This window comes from Varroa jacobsoni, unplaced genomic scaffold, assembly GCF_002532875.2.
Source record: "Varroa jacobsoni isolate VJ856 unplaced genomic scaffold, vjacob_1.0 scaffold_1193, whole genome shotgun sequence".
In the NCBI taxonomy this organism is placed as follows: domain Eukaryota; kingdom Metazoa; phylum Arthropoda; class Arachnida; order Mesostigmata; family Varroidae; genus Varroa; species Varroa jacobsoni.
In genome coordinates, this window is record NW_019214095.1 from 39,201 (window position 1) to 64,587 (window position 25,387).

A 25,387-nucleotide genomic window follows, 5' to 3' on the forward strand; every position below is an offset into this window, starting at 1 on the left:
TTTTCGCTAGTGAGCGCCAGCCGGCGGCAGCCGGCACCGTCGATCTGTTAGATAGGCATACACAACTTCACCACTCAGAGGAAGGCGATCGAATAGACGAGGGAAAGAGAAAGACTAGAAAACTACTAGCACCGCTGCTACGACTATAACTAGTTTTCTAAGGAAAAGTAATAGCAACAGCAGCGGTAACAGGCGCAGCGGCCGCTGGTGCGTCGGGAGCAGATCAGCTTCTCAGATCGGATCGGTTGGTTCCCACGCTAAGAAAGTTCATATGGTATAGGCCACCTGGGAGGGGGTGGTGCGTCTGGCAATCCCTGCTATATACCATAGAATATTATATAGAACAGTGGAAGGACGGCTGGCCCTTTTTCGCCCGTTGTTGCCGCCACTCGCCTTGGTGCTTGTGCTGCTGCTGCAGCGATTCGCTGGTCCTTTCTTAGCGATTGCTCTATTTGAGCCTTAGACTCGTATACATACGTCCATACTAGTTACAAACAGACACACACTTACATACACATGGCTAGATACATAGAGCACCTACCCACCTATCGGCATGTTTATGTGAGCCTCCCACAGTGACTAATACTAGGGAATGGCCATGAACGCTACTGTTATACTGCGGAAAAACCTTGTTGTTTAAGAATATATATATATATATATACATATACATAGCTAGAATACAGTGAGGCTGTGGTTTTGCTCAAAATTCTGCTTTCCACGTGAATTTTGCCATGGCGGGCAGAATGTTCGATACAGCCAATACGTAATGTTATCCTAGTTCTTTTAACACAGCAGCAGCATCGGCATCTTACCGTTTTATAGACCTAGACATACCTAAGGCGTACGGTGATTCGCTGATTGGATGAACCATTTCGTTGACCTGACGTCCTGCTGTGGCTTGGCCCACCTGTTGTAATAGCACCGTCGTAGGTCGCCTTGAAGATAACACACATATATACAAAACGCTCTAAGGCTTCTCAGGATATAGTCAGGAAACGTGTCCTGACGGGCGTCAGGCGTCAGCGCGATACTCCACAGGACCATAAACATTCAGATATTAGCATGGCAGTCTGCCGGCCTTTCAGTTCACTCTCAAGCACTGTGTTTGAGAGCTTCGCCTGGTCCTGTAACTTCCTTTTCTAATTCGTAGCCACGAAATGGCTAGCTTATAGATGTAGTTATTAAACCACACACCGTAGAAATCGGTTATTCAATATAAAACTTACAAAGCGAACGTGTTCCCAACTCGAAGCTTTACAAAGCTACATTGCTCTATTTTAATTAACAGCGACTTTCTCTGCTGTTTGATACCGGCGGGCCACAGTGGTCTGCATATAGCAAACGACACTGCCAGTACAATTAGTCAAAGTAACGAAGAACAGTTTTCGGAAAATGCGCGAACAGGTGTTTTTCCTATCGTGAGCTACATAATGTGCCACAGCTTGCACGTATTGTGAGGCTCGTGCATAAACACAGTTACAGACGGCCGTGCACACATTCAGACCAACAGAATAGCAACAACATAAAATGTCGATGGCGCGCAGTGCAAACCCTAAGGCCTGCGGCAAGCGAGGACGAAGGGGGAGGGGTGGACCAAGAAGACGAAGACCTTGAGCAGAAGGTATCGACTCTGTCTCAGTGTGAGTGAGCTGTTGAGCTCTTTCGTGCTGGCGCTATCGGTACTGGCCGCGTTCGTGTTGGCGACGGCACCAACGCACCTTCATCGCACCTGGGTGACCGTTGGCCTAAACTTCATTGTCGTCGTTTGCAGCAGGCGGGCGTGGGGGGGATACGGAACACCGCGGGCCACTCCACAATGACGACAACCGTGGCCTTAGCACGATTCTCTCATAGGCAGCAGTAATTTGACAGGCTAGCAGAAAGGAAGCAGAAATAACGAAACAGAAGAAGCAGCAAGAAGCGAAAACTGAGCGATACAACAACGAAAAAAAAACACCGCCGCCGCCGCCGCATGGCAAAGGAACGAGTGCCGTCTTCATCGTTTGTCGTCATCTTCGCCATTCTCGTAGTCATCGTCGTCAGATTGTCGCTAGTTTCGCCTGTGTGGGATTTGGCAGTTAGGAAAGAGGCAGGTCGTACTGAAGCAAGCTGAGTTGAACGGCAAACTGCCTACCTTTTCAACTATCAAAGCCCGTTCACCAGTGTTTCTTCTACAAGTAGGCGATATACTGCACAGATTTGTTTACTATGGAGCGGTAGCCCCACCTGAGTGGCCGTCGATGCTGTTGCTATCACCTTCTTCCCAGAAAATGGCAATATCCCAACCCAACGGCGGGTCGGATTGGGCCGGTTTGGCTGTTCTGAGGACGATGCATGCTTCTATCTATCCCTACGTAATAGGTTATTTAGAGCATGTTAGGTTATTAGACTAGCGACAAGATGGGGTGAACTGTCTGCGAGCCGAAACTGCCTGTGTGGAACGTTTGCCTATCTGGCTGCTGGTATGTTCGTTCAGCATTAGCAGAACTAGCGGTGAAAAGCTAGGCGATGCATCGCCCACCTGATATCGAATCAGCGTGTATCTGTCAGCAGGAAAAACGCGTCTTAAACTGAGCTAATCAGATAGAACAGATCCGCCGAGGAGTTCATTTTTCAAAGTATGCTATTGCTGCTGCCGCTGCATCCGACGTCGCTGCCGCTGCTGTTTCCTGAAGCCAAATCTCAACTCCAGCGCTGCTACTTTTTATCTCTCCGTAGCGGAGCAAGTAAACACAACGACGATACACATTACGTACATACGGCACGTAATGCTACGGACATATGTCGTCCAGCTATTAAACTTAAAGAACGAAATTATTAAAATTATTATAAAAGTGAGTGCGAAGGAAGACTATTTAGGCAGAACGAGCGAAATAACACGAATCTAATAGCTCCCTGTCGTGAACTACAGGAACGTATTTGTAAAATACGCATATACATACATACACACACGCAGCGATGTTGATCGTGTAATATGTGACATGGCCGTCTTGCATGTATACATCCTGCTGGCCTAACAGTGATACCAACCGTAGCGGGTGCTCGCCTTCCGACGAAGGCTGGTAGCTAACTGAATACCTTTAGAGAGGGCATTTTTGATTGTCATTTTCATAATCATTTTTAAAAGAGGCCGCTTCCGCTAGAATACGCACCGGCAACAATATAACGGCCGGCCGGCCGGCCGGCCGACCGACTGGCTGGCGGCACCACTGCGATCTCGGCGAATAAGTTGTAACGTCGCTTTTAGAAACGGAAAGAACGCAGGAAATTGGAAGCGTCATAGAATCCATCCTCATGCGAGCTTATTTCTCAGGCGCTCGCCCCTTCCAACTAACGCCGTGGGTGTCAACCTGCGACGACTCTATAACTGCGGACCAAGCAAAAGAATGTCGGAAACGCCTATTGGGCACGTAAACGCTGACGAGCTCGCCAGAGCCCTGCGCTAGGAAGAACGAGATAGTGTAGCAAAATGAATGTGTACGGTCAGCGACACCCACAGTGATCATGCCAAGTACGTAAACGTCACCAACGGCCGGAGGCTATTCCGTATGCTTAGATCCTTATGCAGGAGAAACTGTAGCGAAGATCAGCTTGTGCACAAAATGAAGAAAGAAGAACGAATTTATAATCTCGAATTTGAAACAACGTCAGTCCGGACATGTTGTTAGTAGTCAGGCAGCTCATACAAGAAGAAAAATATATTTCGAACTGAATTGAAGTACGCCGGCTCACGCGCGAACGGCATCGTTGTAGGCTCCGTCAGTGGTGCAAATCAAACAAACTCAGCTATGCAGAAGCAGAAACAAGTAGCTAAGTACCAGCGAAAAAACCAAGATAGACGTGAAAACATGGAGAACAAAGTCAATTCCGGGGGCGCTCACGGTTCATAATCGGTCGGTGTCGAAGGAATGTTGTTCCTGGCTAGCTAAGGTTTAGATAGTAGAAAACGACGGCAATTTGCTCAAAATAGGCAAAATCTAATACGATGCTACTGCGATCCGGTCAAAAGCTGCTACCAACGCCACGATATTGATCACTATTCCTACGAACGCCAATGGGTTCGCCGTCAACCCAGCAAGCGGTTATGGCTATGTAAAGTAATCGCGCTCTCGGTGTATTGAATGCATGAATGTCAACTAGCTCACAAAGCAGAGAAATAGCATAGAGTTGACTATGGATCCAAGCCCCGTTTTCGCGCCATCTTGATTCATAATTTAGTGGGTCAAGTTGAACCAGAATTTCTTTTATGACAGCGACAGCAGTAACGGAAGGACACCAAGTTCACCCATGAGAAATGATAGAGTTACGGCTAGTACTAAATGATGCAATAACCGAAGACGAACTTAACCCTGTACCTAGGTTTAACCGGCGGCCACAGGGAAATCGATACGTTTTCAATCAGCGTACGGAATTCCGGCCAAGCAAAGACCAAGGCTGTTATCGCTGATTGTTAGTCACACTGTTTAATTTGATCGTTACATTGTGGAAAATTCGAAGAGCATCCATTATTATGATGGTTATTATGACGATATGTGGATATTAAAACGCTCTTCCCAGATCGCGTCTGCTATTGTTTCAGGCCGTTCTACGTTAAGGTATCGCCTTGTGGCATCTTTGTTGACCTTTACCATAGGCGTCTCCCCCTGTCTGGGGGCAAGCGATGTTTAGCTTCATGCATCGTATTCTTTTTTTACATTTTATAATGACAATAATTGGATTTGCCTACAGCCAAGCGCCCATGCGCACCATGCACTAGTGCTATTTTGACTCGCTTGACGCTGCGCGCGTTCTCTACTCTCTAGAAAGAAATAGGGTCTTTCTGCTGCTCGGCTTAAGTTTATAATAGGCTCGTCGGATAGAATCGTCGTCGAAGAAGCCTATACCAGTTAACACAGCCATGCCCGTACAACTTAGTCACGGCTACAGCCTAACGATCGCACGGAGAGAGGCAATATTGGAACGACGACAACAGCGGATAGAGTTTTCTGCTGTTACTCGACGCTCGCTGTTGAATTTTGCTCGTAGGATCGCCACGCAAGTGACTAAGTCGACCTGGTGAGAGTCCGTCCGTCCGTACATCGATCTGAGTGCTGCGCCGTCTCCAGATAGGGGGCGGCTCAAGAATGCTTTTCCGCTCTCGATCCTGCCGCTTCTATGTCGGTTCAACTAAGAATCGAAGCAAAGGCTACGCCGGCTGGAGCCGCAACAGAAAAGTGCCAGAGAAAGACGAACGAACGAACTATCCGAGGGCTACTCGTTCGTTCGGTCGAAGCAAGTAAACCAGCAGACAGGCAGACAACGCCAGTTATGGTCGCTGCAGTCGTACAAGTGGCGACCGTGCCTGGCACATACACGCATGCACGAAGTAGCAGCAGACAACCACGACGAAGAAATAGAACATTTTTGTAGGAACGGGAACGATCGGGCGACGAGTAGCCACCGAGAAGACGACCAACGAACCAAGCGGGCAGCATCTTGTTGTCGCAAACCAGCACCAGAATCGTGGCCGGCAGTAGCGGCAGCGCCTCCAGTTCTCCACGAGGCTCAAATTGCTAGGATGGTTGCGCGCTACCTAAGTGTAGACGCTGAGCACCACTTCGAGATCTCGTCATCGGCGGCGACACAGCGCTTGGCCGATGGCCAAGGGAGCAGACCTCTCGACGAGAAACAGACCTAAAAGGGCGAAGAAAAAAGGAACACATTGGCGACTCAGTCCGCCATGAGTATGGGCGAAGGCGAAGGCGGAGGCGGAGGGCGCACGGTTTACACAATGGCCGGCACTGACCCAACCAGCAAGGAAGAAACGCCCGAATTCTACGTAAATTCTACACAGATGCTATTTGGTCAAGTTAAACGATCGCTGCAACCTTACGGGGCAGCTATGAACAACCAAAAATACAATATAAATCAAATACGCTATGGTTCTATCATTTGTGAATCAAAGCGAAGACTTTTTTTTTGCATAGTTGTTTGCTAGTGACCCCTTACTGGGTGGGTTGATAAGTATAATATGCAGTTTAGAAGCTGCTGCATGCAGACAATGACAACAGACGAAAATGACGTGTTGCCTCAAAAAGATCGTACGTGAGGAAGCGTTGCCTTCGACGACACGAGTAATGATTACTAATAAAAAAGAAAAAGCGCCTCTTACGGTTTCCTGTCTTCTTCATTGATCTGTAATCGTTCGTCAGTAGAAGCGAGATCGCGCTCAAGACCAGTAGTAATCTACAAAGCCGCCATTGAAGCGGCTGATGGCTGACAGAACCACCTGGTTTCTAATAAACTCGCTGCGAATCTTCTGTACGTTACCATAGTAAATGCTACTGGGGCTTTTCTTAACCCCGGCAGAATCAGTGAACTAAGCGGCCGTGTCCAACCAACGTCCGACATTAAGATGGACTCGAGTTGGCCGCCAAGCAGTTCGCCATCCGTCTTTCGTAAAAGGTCACGAAAACATTTCGAGACTTATCGAAGTACACACAACGCTGTTACAAGAAGGCGTATATACGCGCGATGCTTGATGCCCGTGAACTCTCGAATCACTCCCACAAAAACCAAGCTGGCTATCCCTATGAAGCCTCAATTTGCCTTCATAAAAAAATTCTCACGGCGACTGGTCGAAGGAATGCATGTATGTACACTCTTGAAAAAACGAAAATGTGGGTGGCAGACGGCAGCGGTTCACAACTCTTTAAAGATGACTGCTGCTGAACGACAAGTTCTATCAACTTGTAGCAAATATATGTATATATATATATATACACATATAGACGCATCGGTATATGGTTAGATTTCAACAACAGACTGATATAGCTCAATCAAGTTGATGTTAATCGACGCTCCTTAGTTCCCATAATTCTGTCTCTAACATTTTGCCTGGATGGCGAAAGACAGACGTTGGTCTGTCACTCGCCATCGAGCATCCCGTCCACAAATAATTCTGCGAACATCTATTAGGTGTAAATTAGATACGGACCGCAGGGCGTTAATGAGCCGCTATAAAGGTGACAACGAAAACAAAATGTCGCTATACATTGTGATCGTTGAAAAATGGCCGACGGTCATCTATTGTCGACCATGAAGACCTCGCCGTCTCGAGACCGGAGATCAAGGGACTAGTAGCAACGCTTGTCGCTTTTTTTTGCGGTTGTCCGTTTGCTCGTTCGGTCGCCGTCCGCGTTTCAGTAACAGCCGCTACTGCTATTGGAGTAGAGTGATATGACAGACCGCGCGTAGACAACAAAGGAAACTGACGGACACCCGGTCAAACGAACGGATGAATACGCTGATTAATTTTGAGGAAAGAGCATATTTTCCGGTTGTTATGAATGGTAAATGTTGCTTTCAGTCGCCATCACTTCTGTCGTTGCTAGTGGAACCGTCAATCAACGTGAGATAGTGGAGAAACTAGAAAATCGCATTGATGACTAACTGAGAACGTGTTCGTGAGGTGATCATGCCTTGATGGCATAGTGGTGCCTACTTCCTCCTGCAGCGAGGCCAGGAGTGAGTTGATTAAGAGAAAAAAAGAAAAAAAAAAAAGCAGCTAAACGTTAACGATAACGTCGAGTTTCCTTGTCAATATTAGTATCTACGACCACTGTCGCGACAGCTGCTGCTGCTGCTGTCCTCATATCGCCCCGAACATCGTGGACTGTAATTGTGGCAGCGGACGATTACGTACAATAGAACTAAAGCGCGGTGAGTGATAAGAGCTGCCGATGCTGCTATCCCAATTCAACAATGACATGACCTTAGCAGCAGTGATCGAATCCTATACGAACGCAACAGATTTGTCTTGGATTGTCCAGGATTCCTCTTAACGTTGCCTTTGCTCGCTACTTGACAAGCGGGGCAATGAGAGGTACCGTAGATACGGTGCAGTACCATCGCCGCCCGTTACTAACTATCGACAATAATACACGAGGAAAGATCCGAGAGCGTTAAAGTTCTTCTTCTTCTATTGTGGTCAGAGCTAAATAATCTTCAACGAGTAATTCGTTCCTCTTTCTGCCCGAGTGTTCGATGCAGTGAGGACATTCCGTTCACGAACCCATGAAACGCCTTTCGTTTGAAACAGGAGCAGTGGGAAAATTAAAAAACGCAATAAAAGTTCGTAGAAACACGCTATGTGGTGACGAGCGCGGGACAGATACAGGTTTAATATAGGATTTAGGTCTCTCTGCTTCGAGCGATCGGACTGATAAGTAAGTATATTCTATTGTTTCACCTAAACAATGACATTTAGTAATTATACAGACAATATGCATGGGTGATCGGGAATGCAGCGCGGGGTCTAGTGTGAAGGCGCTGGCCGTCTGGGAGTAAAAGAACCGGATGTAAAACTCTAAACATTTGTTTATGTGAAATTTAATGGCCATTTATAGAGATCTGTTTTACTAAAATTACAATAATTTTTCACATACAGCGGTACTGCGAATTGTTTGAAATAGGCCGGTTGTCGCAGGTGTCTACTGGTACAGAAGGTAGTGACACTGAACATATTTACGCTATATTTTCTCTCTTATTCTACGGAACGTCCTGTGCACATCTTTCGTAGTGGGTGTTTGTCGCCTATTGCGGAGGTCTCGGAAATTCGGGATGCAAAACTCCGTAGCCACCGGATCTCTAATGCCATTCAACCGTCCTCGATGACATTAAAATAGACTGAAGGCTCGGCCACTGAATGGTGAGTTGACCTTACTCACCTCTAACCTAACATGCTCATGAATTTCCGCTCATCACAAGAGTCATCGTGATGATTTAATTGGATAACTCGCTTCTGAGTCCTCTCACCTGCTGCTCCGTTTTGTTGACTTGAATCTGGGTCGATCTTGTCACGCAAGTCTTCATCTTCTTCGGCGAACGGAACAAATTTTAGAGGTGGCGGCTTCTTCATGAAGCGAGGCGACATCTTTACAGGTGCCTTAGGCGAGTACCCAATCGCTTGAGGGTTCTGAACTGAAGAATCTTGGTGCTGGGACTGCTGTTGAGGTGACGAGTAACTTTGATGATTTGGGTTGCTCTGTTCAAGAAGGGCAGTATTTACTGTAGGGGTTGATGAAACACGAGGTGGTATGCCCACTCGCTTAGGAGTCTGTCCTCCCAGACTGACAGGTGCCTGCCGATTACGAGGGCTCTGCAGGTCCATTGGTTCATCCTGCATTGGCAGATGGGCAAGATGAGCGATCAGTCCTTCGCCCATAGGCGGAACTCGGTTCCAATCCACGTCCATAACGACACAGCCCAGCTATTCTCCAAGTTTCTATAACAAAACCGTATTCGCTTCACAGTTCGCATAAATCAGGAAATAGGTGCGTGAATAGCACGCCCTCGTAACGCTGCAGCCAAGAGAGATCTCCTCTGGAGTGTTCGTCGATCTCAGTTCCAGCTGTCGGTTGGCACCACAACAGAAATTCAGTATCCGCGCACAAAAACATATACAACAAAATAGTAAACGGTAGATTCACATTCACGCACGATGGGCCGCCTCGCACAGCGAAACGAAAAGCTCAAAATATATAAGCAACGAGCCGTTGATTGATTGATCAGTCGGTCGGTCGCGTCACTTCACGTAACGTGTTATTCGGTGGCTCTCTTCTGTTAATGATGTCCTAGTTGATGATGAAGTATCCAGGCGTGATTGATCTTTCCGTTATTGAATAATTAGAACAATCGAGTCTCAACTCGCTCTCGCCCTCGGATCGCGCACAAACTCTAACAACAGACGGACACATGTGTCTTGCCCCTTTTTCGTATCTGATGTCTTTCGCGATACGCACGTCCAGTCTGACTCTCTGAAGATCGATCACTCAACGGTGATGCGGAGGTGTCGGCGTCGGCGACGACGACGAACGATGCTTGCAAGTAAGATGATTTGTACTAATGCAACTATTACGATTGATACAAAAAATCGCGATTGGCCGACGACAAAGATTCCCGTACGTTTCTTCACTAGTGTACATGTATAGTATACGCAGCGACTGACAAGCGCCAAACTGTCGCCACTCTGACAGAAGAGTTGACTTCTACGATACGTAACAACACGACGGCCTTATTCTAATTTCCACCTTACAATAGCGAGGGATGATGCACTGATGACGGACTCCCTTTCCACCGTCCTCTCAGTGTGTCTTTCGCGGAAAACAGCTCCGTCGGTGATCCTCTCCCTGTGACTTTTCTAGCTCGACTGACTAGACTCGACCCCTGTCATGTGCTTCGTTCAATGTTTCGCTGGCTCGCTAGGCAGCGCCAGAGACAGCCAGACAGCCTTGCTTCCTCTCTCAATGGCGGCCGTTGCCGCCGCCGCCGCTGCTACTGCTGCTGTTGCTGCTGCTCGACCGCGCTTGTGCTGCCGGCACTACTACTACTACTACTGCTGCTGATGAAGCTCTTTCCGTGTGAGGGCGCTGCACTCGACGCCTAGATGACAGTAACTCACTGCAGGCTCATTTGAGCCTACGGCTAAGTGACTACTAGCCTACTTCTACGACGGTTACGCCGCCGGCTATGTGGATTTGAACGAGTGCGAAGCGACGTCCCACGGACGGATTCAACGACGCTCTACTAAAGTACAAACGTCCCGCTAGTAGGCAATAGTAATAGCTCGCGTCTTCACTTCACCTGTTTGCTGAGAGATGGACCGATGGACGCGCCGGTAGCTGGTGATTTGCTTGTGGCGGGATAAACGGCTGGCGACGACAATAGAACGCCGTCAAGCAATACGCTTACCTTAGCTGGCTCGTGTAGGACCGAACGAGTACCAGCGATTGATCGCGGGGAAATTGGCTACTCCGACGGCTAGAGAAACCCAACAGGCAGCAACAGAATAAATATGACTGTGCACAGAGGCCCAGAGACAGGCGAAAGAACATAAATGGAACAGGACAGGAATAAGCCACAAGAGATAGAGAAAAGGGCACGGCCCAACAGCACTGCCAACGACAACAACGTCCTAGCATTCATCTTACATTGCCTATGGTATATACAAAACATTTGCACGTACGCTGAGAAACTCTCAATTCGAACGTCAAGTTAGCTATCGTTCCCCTTTTGCTATGTTTTTCCGATTTTGTTTTGTTTTACTTGTTTTCTGTGTCGTAATTTCTCAGACGATCGATTCTCTAATGGAAAACAGCATCTACAGATAAACTACAACGATGGTGGCTACGACAAATCAACGGGTCGATTACCGACGGGACACATACGAACGCTGACGCGGCTTGAACTCCCCTAAACGTTTACTCGACAGTGTAGGAGTCCCGCGGCGTATCTTTCTTTGGTGCGGTCCTCCATTACAATGCCGAGCGCACATACGTTGAAGCTAGAGACAGATTTACTTGTTTGTACGTACAACGGTCGAAGCGGACGCAACAGCGGAAGCTTCAACGTCGAAGAGGGAAAAGCGCGAAAAGGGAGAGTCATGAAGAATAAACCGAACTCGACCCAGCCCAACCTACCGATGAGCCGCTCACAGAAGCTGCCCAGGAAACTGCTGCACAGTATACGGTGACATACGGTAGGCGTTCGCGGTACACTTTTTTCTATACATTCTACTGTGTTTTCTATCATAGATCACAGTGTGAAAATGCCGTGCAACATCATTGTAAGGTCCTGGGAGGGCATTGCTCCATCGGTGACAAAATCAATGTGGGGGCATCGTCATGTTCACTGTAACGAATAGCTTGAAGATGTATGACGTGCTGCCATGTGACACCGGGTTGCCTGTCGTAGAACGGATAGACATTGGGGACGCCCATGACTTCGGAAATAAGCGAACAAAAAGTTGACAACACAGGAGATGTTAGTTTATCGGTCGCCTTATACAGTCTGCCCCTGTCGATACCTGCACATACATGGATACGGCTAGACAAACACACATGACCGTCTCAAACAACGGCCGTTTTCTGGTCCCAGCATATCCGCAGCGAGACAAGACACAGCGGGCCGTCGCTGTTCTGTAACTACGCTTCACAGCAATTCCTGAAGACGCCCCAGCTACAACCATCCCTATACGACTTAACGCCGGACCTAACCGCTCCGCCAACATTTGCGGCAGCGACGACGGCAGCCTTAAGCACGCACCGGATGTTCGAATGAGACAAACGCCGCAGTATCGCACATTGACGCTGATGACCTACGTCGGCAATATTAGCGACAACAGCACGGCATATCCAAAGGGAAACAGCGCGAGCAAGAACAACGCCGATGTTACAGGCTACGACATGTAAACGGCCGCTCGTTCCTTCAAGGGGGGCTCAACTACCAAATCCAAAGTAGTTAAAACAGAAGAATCAGCGAGGAGCCGCAGCTCTACAGGGACATGCAGGCGACCAAAGCGGTCGCCTGTATGTCACTGTAAAGAAACTCAAAAATTCAGCTTACAAAGGGGTAGCGGAACGGCCAACTGGCTTTATTCAGTCCGATGGGGCCCGTACCAAGGTGTCGGCGTTTGCCATAGACGGTGTAGTGACACTCAAGTGCTTCTGCACGCACGAGAACGGCTTCAACTTGTACGTGTACTCCTGGTGGTCCTATGGGGCCAGACGGAAGCAGAATCCTACGGCGGTGATGTCATTGTCATATTTAGGTTGTCCCCATGGATGGTAAGGCTGAGGATCAGTAGGATTTTGTTACTGCTGCTTCGCCACGCAGCAGCAGCAGCAGTAGCAGCTGTAACAAAAATAAAGGTTTTCATTGATTGAATCTGCGACGACTGTGGATCTTCACTATACACTTGAGCTGAGCTGAGCTCAGGAAAAAATAATATAACGGCCTAAGGGAGCGCGGAGTGCAAACAGGCAGCTGTACAACAGCTTCGAACAAGCCTATTCACAGTGACCGGAGCTTTCTACCTTTTAATGGATAGATTAGGTAAAATTCTCAATTGGAGTCAATTTTCACTTAGTTTTTATAACTAGATCATAATACGACCGCTGGCGCTGTTGCGCAAAGAAAGCGGTATTCCAATGGTAACCGTTTTTCTCGTAAATGGCACATGGGCAAAATAACTCTGGCGTTAGCAGATTGTTCGATATCTTTTGAACGCAAAAATCCAATAGTGCATTTTTCGAGTCAATAGGCAAAAATATATATCATACAAACTCTCAAAACTATCCCATTGTGGGTTTACAATTCAGCGAATATTATCAACGAGTTAAACTTATTTTGTAAGCCTAATCCGCTACCATTCGTAATCAGCTTCAGCTTCAGTCGGCTCGCATTAATATGGCAAAATGGCCGGTGGACGAAGCGGTGGTCCTCGGGATTGAGGATTTCCACCTGGCTGTGCGTACGTTCCGCAAAAATACGCAGTAACGTATCAACGAATACATCGATAAACAGTATAGCATTGCCTAAGCGACGGAGTAATCACAGACTTCAGGGAAAGTTCCTAGGCAGCACTTGTATTCGTGGCCAAGTTGATTGCTATCATTATCGTGGCTCTTGTTGTGTAAGGTATATCGTAGTGCTCAATCACTGTATTCTAAAGCACTCCTCCTCCGGATGGACAACATCTGAGAGCCGACAGCTTCACGTTCACTCCGAGAGGAAGTGTATAGGTTTGTCTCACCTGTGCTGGTCACGACATCGCGTGGGTTCACTATGTAGCTTTTTTTTTTCCACTAACCTTCTCAAAGCGGGCAAAGTCAGGTTGCCCCACAACTTTTTTGAACTACCCCCTACCCCGCCCGCTCCCCAAAAAATGAAGTCAGATGAAGTCGATGACAAAAAAAAGTCGTCATTGAAGATGAGCAAAGAGCACTCGGTGTAAAACATGAAAAATATCTTGTCTCTCTGAGGCCTATCGAGCAAAGCCTGCAAAAGCATGACCATAAACCAGTGCCAGGATATTTGTGCCAATAACCTGATGACTCTCGTCTGCTTACGTCTTTCCTGTTTTTACCCAATTTGCTTTTTTCTGTTTTTTAGCCCCCATTTCAATCAAAACTCTCATAAGGAAACCCTCTGACAATACCTAGCGTCCATGGTGTACTAGCCAGCCCACGGTTATGACATCAAAACATTGTGCCGTCATCTATTGTACGACTACACAATATGAATACACGGTCGAACCGTAATGCTGTGTCTCTCCACTCGAGGCGCACGTAACCTTCAAAGCTTCAGATCTCAGACGCGAGAAGATCCGGTCAACACAGCTATCGGTACCGCGACCAGCTTGAGATCTTCAGTCGCTATGCATCCCTCACGATCTATAATACACTAAGAGGTTTGCTATGCGGGGCTACCAGCGGCCGTATAGCCATCACTAAAGAGTCGGAGCTTCATCCTTCCCCCTTCGTTAATACCTGTTCAATTGCTGGGCCAGCTTAATAAACTCTATTGAAATTATTGAGTTCATCCGGACGACCAGGACGATACCAACAAAGACGTTGAGTCGAGTTACTTTAATCATGTTCGACACGGGCCCATGATCCAGTGTCTGCCCTTAGATGGGACATGTTTATTCTCGCCGCACACTCCTCTCGCGGTATCTGTATTTACTTACATGTATTGTTCTACTTTTTTTTTTTTTTCGTTCCAGTGTTGTTTGTTGTTGTTGTTGTTGTTGTTATTATCGCTTTTCTCTTTCTTGCTTGAGGTCAGTATAGATCTTGATACAGGCGCTCGCTCATTTCAGCCGCCGTCGCTGCCTCCTCCGCATCCATCGCTTGACGGCTGATCGCCGCCAAACGTAATCGCCGAAGATCCAGTGGCTGCACCGTATCTGGCTTCGCAGTGATTTGCTCGTTATGAATCAGACACCCTTGAATAGGAAACCAATACGATCAAGTGACCGAATCTCGCTCGCTCGCTCGCTCGCTCGCTCGAGCCGAATACTACGCCAGTTGTCTTGGGCAGGCCGACTGCTCAGAACAACGGATCGGTGACTAAGATCTGAGCTACGGCAGCAACAACGTTCAACAGCAGTGCGAGCGGCCCTGATATGGCGAAGGATGTGCGAAGCCAAACGATGCATCGATTCTTTGCCTACTACAACTGACTATGTACTATTTCCGAAATAGTGCCTCCAGTAATTAGCCATGAGGTGGATCAGACAGGAGAGAGAGAGAGAGAGAGAGAGAGAGAGAGAGAGAGCAAACGCCGCAAGGAAAGCGCCGCTGAGATATGGGGAGAGGCGGGAAGATACGGTGAGTGGTCGATAGAATGTTCGTCTCTTGACTCTTTAGTTCATGCTCCCGAAAAAGATTTTTAAAGCAACAAAGAGAAACAACTTCGTCGCCATCGTTTCTTTATGATGATGATCATCATCATCACCGAGATCCCATCGACATTAACAGCATCAATGTGCGGCGTGCGGTGCGCGTAACGCCAATCCGGCTTTGCCATGAAGCAAGTATCCGAAAGGCCACCGACGGCCGGTTAGTTGTCGGTCGTCTGAGAGGGGCTAATCCAGCTTTGGGGCGCTCTCGTGCGCACCCGTCGCGAGCTGAGACCCGACTCGACTTCAGGCTGAGTCGAGTTGGACTTCAGTTGAAGGCGATGTCTGATCAGTACAGCGCAATGCCATCGGCCAAGGCTGTAGGTTGTCTCGTGATCTTCAGTTACGCGCTAGTACCTCGCGATCCGATAGCTAGACGGCGCCTCTACGCCACGAAATGCAGGTCACTGTTGATGCCGATAATGCTGTAGTGAATGTTGCGCTGCCGATATCGTCAGCGTATCCCACTGGTCACAATGATGTTACTGCAGTCAGTTCTATCATAGCCGGCTATGTGTTTTAGTCGGGCCGGCCGATGAGGGGCGTTTAGAAGACAAGCACGCATCGAAAAGACTGAGCGAGCCGTTTGAGAGGTTCCACTTAGTACTTGGTCTGATGGCCCATACGCATATACATAGGAATATTCAAATGTGTCGTTTATTTATAATATTCGCCAATATTCTCCTTCAAACAGACCACCGTCTGACTGGGATAGTCGAGTGCTGGTGTTAGGTAGGGCGCGGGAGATACCGTGGGGTACGGAGCGATGTGGCATGTCATTTTACATCTTTAGATACGTGACTAGATGAGGTGCGCGGCTTTCTCTGGCGGCTTGTCCGGTTTCACCGGAGCCTGGCATTTAATGCCTGCAGGACGAATGCCAAATCATGGACGAAGTCCCACAGTGGGCTTGAGCGTGTCGGCAAACATTAACTTCATGAAGCTCCTGTCACTGCGGCAGCGTGACCTAATAGAGGTCATCCCTAGTTTGAAGAGGTGAGTCGATGTAACATCGCGATGTCATAGTACGCCGATTCGGTGATGCGTCAATGATACGTCACGTACCGGGTAGACAATTGCCGAGTCATATTTGAGGTTCCTAAGCGACAATAGACGCAGACTATCATCATATGGATTACGCCACAATGGGCACACGAGATCAAAAAGGAAACGAACATATTAAATAACATTGGCATGGGCCGGCATAAGCCAATCGCTCACAGAGTTAACCGGGACAATTTTTTCCAGATTTGTCGAAATGAGATCATTTTATTTACGCAGAACCTGTGCATGTTATGGCTTGTACCGACCTTGACACCCTCAGAAATTAAATCCTCAACGGCAATCAAGAAGATCATCTACATACATCAGTATTCCTCATTACAATTATTTTATTGGATACGTCAACAAACATAAAACTGTAGGCTGTTGTACTAAATCATTCCGTATACGAGTCATATGTGTGTATCACTATACCATATAACACTCATATTATGAAAACATCCCTCCGTAACATAATATATATATATATTTCTTATAACGCACTTACTTAGTCCATGTAAGCAGCCTTGTGAACTTGTACAAAACAAATCTGTCTGTGTACAAACACATCTGTCAATGTCTACTCTACACACACACACACTCGTATATATGTATATATAGCTACCCGTACGTACAACATGACGGGGTTGACGCCATCGTCGTCATAAATCGTCGTGTTAATTGTCTTCCCTTTTTGTTGGCTCTTAGTTCACATGACAAAACTGGGTGCCCAAAAATTGCATTTCGCGCGATACAATATCAGCTGCAGCTGCAGCAGCAGCAGCGGCAGAACGGCATTACGGCTCCAATGCCCCTTCTTGCACACATTACGCGGGCATCGTCGCCATGGTCATCATCAGTACTTTCTTACTGAAGGCGGCGTTGAACTGAGTGATTGTCGGGAAGTTTGCGAACAATCATCTAAGTGATCGGCCGATGGGCTGTCACTCGGACGCTTCACAGTGCAAGCAAGAACGGACTTGACTGACTTCGTAAACTGGCCTCACAGCTCGTTATCGCTGTTGTTTTTCCGACAGTGGCGGCGACTTCAGCTGCGACTACGAGCTTCCGGGGTGAAGGCCCGCCTGCCTGTACACCTCTCACTCAAACAGCCGCTCATAACCACTGCTTACCTAGCAGCGGTATCACGTAATACACGGTATACCATATATCATGCGGTATTCCGTATATGAATTTAGACACGACGGTGCGCGCTACTGCCAAATTAACCGCCGAAAATAGATAGCAAACAATAACTGCTACTGTTTCTACTGTAGCATTCGAGCAGCGGGTAACGAAAATGGCCGTCGGAGAAACAGAAGAATACTGGGAATTGATACTTTCCTCGGCTCGGCGACGAAGTCGTCTGAATTATTCCAGTTGTCATTACGCTGGGGACGGCGCTTCTAATCCAAATGCCACATCAAAGGGGGCGGCTGAGTACGCACGACGGAGCATACACCGCGGCGGAGAAGAGGTGTCTTGTAACAACCAGTTATGCCTTTTTGAGGGCAGTTAACTTTAATACAGGAAAACACTAGTTGGCGGCGACCAGCAATTCTCTGATTTATGTAAGGTTTTTGCATTGTCAATATCAATAGAGGGAACATAAGACGCATTATTGATTGCCAAGAGAGATGTATTTCTAGAGATGGTGTTATGGCCGTAGCATAGAAGCTGACGATGCTGCTACGGCCCGGTCGATGAAGGGAAGGGCCATCGCGAACGACCGCACTTTGACGCTGTAGTGCTCGTTATTCTTTTGAATGCAGTGAACTAGAGATGAGTTCTATATGTAGTGATCCCCTTACATTTTACGTTTTTATCACCGCTATTTATTTATTTTATTCTACTTTTCACCTGGCCTTTAAATCAGTGCGTCTTATTAGCAAGAACTAATAGAAATGCCGCCAGCAAGGAGCCATGACTTCCTGTTTAGTAAATTGTTCCAATGAGGAAATGCTCAATAATGTTAGATCGGCGTTAATTCCGAAGGGAGAAAAGCGGAGGTGCCATGCGTCTGTAACAGTGCAGTATCAATAGATACAATGGGGCTCACGAAGCACTAAAAATAGCAATATTCTTTACCAATAAATGACTTGCAGTCACGCAATTTGCATAGATTTTAGGTCAAGTATGAGTACAATGCATCGAAGCGTACAAGAAAAAGCTTCAAGGTCTAACGACCAGCCAAAGAACAGGCGTTACAAAAACAGGCCACCTAATTCGTGGTAACAATACAGTGACTTTATATCGTTAGCTTAGGAAATGAGGCTGAAATAAAGGCATTTTCACACTTATTAGATTATTTTTTAAAAGCAGTCTCCCGCCTACATTAGGACAAACGATTTTATTTTCCCTATGCCTATAAAGTAGCCCTAATTTTAATTACGCTTAATACGTTTTTACTTACGTTACGGTTGTGTTCGAATTATTAATTTTGCCTAAATAAATATACTTTCATACGAAAGTAGACAAATGCCAGGTTAGTGTTCTAGCTTCAGCCCTCCACTACACAACAGAAGCTATTCGACCGATTGGATCAATCAGACCTACAGCTTAAAATAGAACAAACCGTTACGAAGAGTCGTAAGGGGAATCACAGCAGATATATATATAGAGGACTTCGTCCGGTTGGAGGCCTTCACTCGGCATCGCTGTTATTCCGAGAGCAAAAACTGGGAGCAGTGTACGGCCGATAGACACCTGTTCTTGTGGGAGAGTTGGCTAACTTACCTGCAAAAGAAGTATTGACGACAATGACAAAAAGGATACAACAGAGGAAAAGAAAGGAAATAAACATTTAGTCAACTGGCATCAACAGAATGCACACAGCAGATAATGAAGATCGCGACGTCTTATCTGGACTTTCTGGGGTATCGACAGGTCAAGTGTTTCCTGCGATTCTTTACTTGAGGAAAGGGATGTTCAACAAGGACAGAAAGAGCATGCAAGAGCAATTCCTATTTTTAAAGTAGGTACATGCTTCCATCTATTGGACATAATCGATAGGGCCATCATTGAGCGCCTGTGTCTATACAGGATCCCATCTATTGCTCTCTTGAATAGAAAATTTGCGTTTCTAATAACCAATATACACAATCTCACGTATGTTTCGTCCACAGTTCATATATATATATATATATATATATATATACTTGAAATAATAAAATACGTTTTACAGTGGCATTAGTTAGTGAATGTTGTGAAAGGGTACCATTTCTAAAAAGATACCTGATTAATATAAAAAAAAAGCAATTTTCGGCTACGGTTTTATGCGGTTAATGTCCAGAAAGGACATAGGAGAACGTGATATGGGATACTTGCTATCCGTCTAATTCGATTGTAACGTCCCCAACTACGACTTACAAACATTACGTCAATGTCGTGTCTAACAATTAAATACTTTCAATGGCATTTTCTTAGCAAAATTGCTTAACAGTATTGTACATTATTTCTCCCCCATAACACATAAACGATATAACCCAGTCCACGAGCTGAAATCGCTCGCAGAGCATTTCTGTGCGTAGTAGTTGAAGCAGTACAGTGGTTCTGTAACTTTCTGCCTATATTTCATCCTTAGCGCGGTACGTTACCCTTATCAATCCACCCGTTACGGTATGACAACCGCGTAAGAACTGTTCGTTCGAGTAAGAACAGACCCATTGTTGGATGGCGCTAACAGCTTTGCAGGATGATTTAAACAGGGGCATCTTTGTTCATTGTACGTCATTCAGCCCTTCGACATCGTCTCTGCCGACTTCAATCCGGTGCGATTTTCTCCCTTCCCGACACGACGTAGCGAATCATCATCATCGTCATCGTCATCGTCGTCGTCGTCGAGACAATAATCCTCGCGTCACCCGTACGCTTGCGACTTACTTAAGACGTTTTACAACGGACGTTGAACATATCAAATTTTCTTTATTATTCTGCTGCGCGATGGTTCGTCGACCGCGTTGCATACGGACGCTGTGCACTGGCTGACGCTGACATTAAAGGACGTACGAGCGGGCGGAGGGCCGGCGAGCGCAAACAATGAATGAGCTAAAGAACAGACCGGTTTGTGGGTCGCTTCTCGAGAGACGAGCAACCGTCAGCGTCAATTGGCACTGGAAACTGAGCAATAGACATCCGCGCAAGTCGAATCGAGCCGGGCCGAATTAGCTCACCCGGAAATCGTCAAGGCTTCACGCGTCGTCCGCAACTGTAGGAGATGCGCGATGCCAGAAACGACATGACTGTAACACGATGCCCAGTCGCAATTAGTGCGGCGTTTGCTGCCGTGGGCATACTCACAGTACACAACGCGTACGGTGGCCCGTGTACGCGGCACCTCGTTGCGTTCTGGGCTCGCCGACTGTTCCGTAGATGATGGAAAGGTTGCCAGCTGGTTGTTCGTGCCGTTCTTTTAACGCCATCATTGTCACCAATGCTAACCACGCTGATGTAGGTGTATACGAAAGAGGCGGTGATAAAGAGAGCGAGAAGAGGCTAGGGAGGGCCTGCGCGGGGAACAAATCGCTGAACAAACAATGACTGGCTGGATTTTTGATCAGCAGGCCGCTGGTCAGCCTACGGTCGCTATCGTAGCGTGACATAGGGGGTCATCGAGTGATTAGCGCGGTAGACACACGCATAATTAACAAACGACGTTTCGAAATACTGCTAGTGATGAATAATTGTTCGCGCACTCATCGTCCGTACGAAAGTAAAGATCAAGTCCAGCGGACGCAGTAAATGGACGAATGCGACGACGAGCTAAATTCAAACAGAACTTTTGACGGCAGCGAGATTCCTAGAGAAGACGATATATACTCATTGTCCGCAACACGGTTCATTAGAGTGAGCGTTTACCACGTGTCATTCGATAAAGAGGTTGTTGCATTTATGGCTTGCTCTTATCGTAAACGGAATAGGTTAACTAACCAAAACTATACATGATACGCTCGAACCGTCCGATAGAAAAATCGTTCTTGCACCCTTTGAGCGTTGGCAGGATGCCGCACAATTCCATTAATCATAGAGCTTCCAGTTTGATCATAGCTCCGAGTTGCCGTATCCCATATTCGTCTCCATAGACACTTAAAGGGCAGCAGGGTATTCCGTCAATTAAGTCACTGATGCGTCTAACCGCAGTACGCTATGGGTGAAATGTTTGCAAGGTTCGACGGGTCTGATCGCGGCCGTTAACGATTTCCATTGGGAAATATTGTGACATACTAAAGCTACAGCTGAATTTTGGTGGTCACATTAAATTAAAAATAGACTTCTCCGATCTTATTGCCATTACATGACTCTGTTGATTCAAGATCGCCAAATCGTTAGCAAGGCTTTGCGGCCAACGTACCGCCACTGTACGGCCTATTTGACATTAACAGATCGGCGTAAATTGTCGCTTTCGTTGAGATTTGGGGATAATGTCTTATTCTTACTTGCGGTTACATAATATAAATAAATGGCTAACAGCGAAATTATGATGCGTGTCCAATACGGACGGCAAGATGATTGACGACGTAAAAACAAATGTTCTATCTTTGTTATGCTTCTACTCAAAGATAGATTGCGCACGCAAGTCACTAGGGGACCAGTCAGCCCAGCAAAGGGCTCGGTAAACTTCTGGTCCTCATTTCGTTGACGTATTCCAGTTAGCGTTCTTAGAATTATCATTTACACTAGTCAAAAGCGCGGCAGTACCCGTTTTTCAATCAAATGTATGATTGTTAACGATATATCTTTACCCCCCTTTATCACCCCCCTGTCACTGGGGCTTGAACCAGTAACGGCCGGTCCCAAAGATATGATACGAGTAGATAACAGCATCGGTTCCTGTAATGATTTTTACCGGTAAAAGATATTATCCATGTGACTCAGTCCTCTTGATCTGGCGGCAGATCATATCGTACTTTCCACTCAGTTGCTCATAACTATTATTATTGTGTGCTACGTGATAAAAGGATTGACACACTGATCTGTTGCGTAAAACTTTATCTCTATTGAACGCTTTTTATACATGAGCTTGTTTACAGACAGAGACGAGTCGAACTACGAAACAAGACATTATATATATATATATAGTTCTATATTCTGTATATTCTGATCAGTTTGTAGAAGGACACCATAAAGCAATTATATTGATTCGATTATACATGAGCTGTATTAAATTGGGATTTATTTTATGGGTCGGCTTGCTTGGCACGAAGTGAATTATTTTATTTTTTTTTTTTTTCGTATTTATTATATGCAATTCTATGGGTCTTGACATTGATCTAGCTACTTGTCACCCATACGTAACACTAATTTCTCAAATATACGCATCCTTTGTCGTTACACGGTACCTGTTAGCACACTTGGAAATTCTGAATAGATGGGCACCGTTCGCAATGAATGCGACTTGTTTAACTAACCAAAAATAATTACCAGCAAAAAACCTATATGCTCGTGTGATAGCCAGCGTATATTTATCTATTCTACCTGCTTATAAGGCATAGTTCGTTTAATCTCGGAAAAATCCAAGCACCGGAGACCACGTATCAGGCACCTGGACCTCAAAAGCCTCATTAGGATCATCTAATGAGCAATATTGTTGGCTGTGCTATAGCGTCACCTGCCACTACCGAAGCTCTCTCCTCCGAAGTAACGCATCGTTTGATGTAGCTCTTCATTTCTGCGTCATTGACATCGGGTGTACTTACTACACCTGTGACAAGTGCAACAGTCTTTCATATCAACGGTCCATCGAACCAAGAGAGCGGCTTATATTGTCACCGTCTTTGCTAGGGCGCACGAGTGCGCCGCGGTATGAGTGACCTTGCTAATTCGGATGGCCCAGATTCGTCAATTTTGTGATTCTCACGCGGCAGCTCTCAGCGGCAACGGCGGGGCAAACGCAAAGTAATAACGTCGTCCGCGACAAAGCAACGAACGACTAAAACAAAAATGAAAAGAACGAAACGGAAGAAAAATGATTTCGATCGTCAATGATTCAGAGGTGCGTCTACGGCGCACTTTTAGCGCTACTTTTCGACACTTGCCTTCATCACCGTTACCAGAAGCATCACCATCGGGGCAGTTGACCCCACTACTCACAGCTTTCGAAGTAATGTCGCTAATGTCATGGCACTGCTATATGGCTGAGTGCAGTTTACGAATAACGCCGGCCGCAGATGGTTATGATGCTGCCGCTGCTGCGTCAGGGGCAAAGTTGACTAAGACTCACACCCGAAGCCTTCCGCCGCCTTTTCCAAAGCTGCCCACAGGTTGGTTTCAGCCTCGATGTCGGCCACTGAATTACGCTGTCGTCGTCGTCGGGGCCGCCGAAGCACTTGTTGTGCTATCGAGTGCGTCTGTGGTGACCGGTCACTTTAGCCACACCCGTAGAGCAGTGATCAGTGGCAGCTGGCTGTGATGAAGCTGGCGCGTCGGCTATATTTCAATATGGGTAGATTCTCACGCATGTAACAAGTTCTAGTGGTTTATTACTGCAACGCTGCTGTTGTATTTCTGCACAGGTTTCTGTGCATTGTGACGGTCAAACGATACCGACGTGAAAGGAAGCACTGACCAGCGTAATCGACAACCAACAACGCTCAACAACAATATATCTGGGCAACAGATACATGCGACGGCGATAAATGACGATGATTAATAAACACTGCAGAAAGAGGACAACAAACGGAGCGGGATATATAATGACAATAATTATCGATACTGACAAAAAAAAAAGTCAGGCGGCTATAATTATTTCTAATAATATAAAAATACCCTTTTGTTTCTCAGAAGGCAAACCGTAGAGCAGACGTGTCACTCGTGAGTTAATGCCCGAACATATCAGGTGTGTCCATCAGAGACAATGCGATGTATAAGGTGTTCAGAAACGGGCGAGTCAAACCCATCACATGTCTCTCTGATCCTGTGGATCCGTGTGAATGTCCTGTGAAAACGGTGGATCCTCGTTACCTCAAGACCTTCAAATGACGTAGACGTACGTCGATCAGATTCTGTCATTTGTGCGATGAATGCATGTCTCTTGCGTTGAGAGGACCATGGGTGCGCGAAAACATCAACCGCAACTAGACGTATCGGGGAACGCAAGAACCGTAGCTGGGACCCATGGGCAGCGCACGATATTCGATTTTTTTGAGGTTAAATCGACTTGGATACAAGCAGGACCTCAGCAGATAACGTCTGACCAGATACTTTTGTCGAATACACGATAGAAACGTGACATTAAACCGCGGACCATTTATCGGTATATAACGAAGAAATATATGGTAAAGCAATTGGTGAATATGTCCATTGGTATTATCGGTAAGGAACACTGTATATGGGAAACACTACTGAGTCCGAAAGTTATTGACGTCTTAGGTCAAATTTGTGCCTTATTTGTATTTATCTGTGCATTTCAATTGACTTAATGTGAGGTAACCAAATCACCTAAACAAGACAGTACAATGCTGTTTGGGTAGTATCTGCTGATACACGCATAGCTTATCGTAAACAATACCGCTAATCTCCTGTGAATCTAGCTGGAACTTGGCGTATCTGGTCACGTCTGCAGTCTAGCATTCGAGAAAAGGCAAACATCAAACGCTCATGTGGATAAGACCATAAAATGTCAACTTTCTCTTGAAAAGTTAACCTGAATTATGAAAGAGCATGTTTCCGGGAACCTGCGCGCGAAACTCCTTATCACGACCTATATACATGGCATGTTACAAGAGTATGGCAACAACAGTTTTTCGATACATTGTCACAGATGCTCAGTTACAGATAGCGTTCTAGTATAAACACACAGACAAACATCATTCCACCAAATAAATGAACGATCTCTTTCTTCCTGGGCGGCTACTGGGATCTAGTGGAAGTGGTATTACCCCAACTAGCTGTCCTTTCGAAGAGACCCATTTGTCCGCAGATATTTATAAGTTATGATTATCTAGAACTTGAGAGTACATGAAACTAGTTATTATTTTAAGTTACTTTAGTCCCTAAGTCAAATGCGTGCAAAGTTATAATTCGCAACTGTAAGGTAAGCAACCGTTCATATATTGCCTTCTGTGATTTCAAATGAGGTCCCATTTAGAAACACAGCGTATTGTAGTTAAGTTAAATTCGACGTTT

General features: G+C 46.4%; 1 protein-coding gene across 2 annotated transcripts in view; it reads right to left on the reverse strand.

Annotated features, from left to right (window-relative positions):
- The window catches only part of LOC111267479 (uncharacterized), a 95,870-nt gene that overhangs the window by 21,051 nt on the left and 49,432 nt on the right, over window positions 1-25,387 (reverse strand). Inside the window, exon 1 of one of the 2 annotated variants that reach the window (XM_022845754.2) lies at window positions 8,797-10,322. The exons of the other annotated variant lie outside the window; for it this stretch is intronic. Within the exon in view, the coding sequence (XP_022701489.1) occupies window positions 8,797-9,235 (439 nt within the window). The 5' untranslated portion in view covers window positions 9,236-10,322. Of the gene's footprint in view, window positions 1-8,796; window positions 10,323-25,387 lie in introns of those variants that run through there. 2 annotated transcript variants of the gene reach the window in all.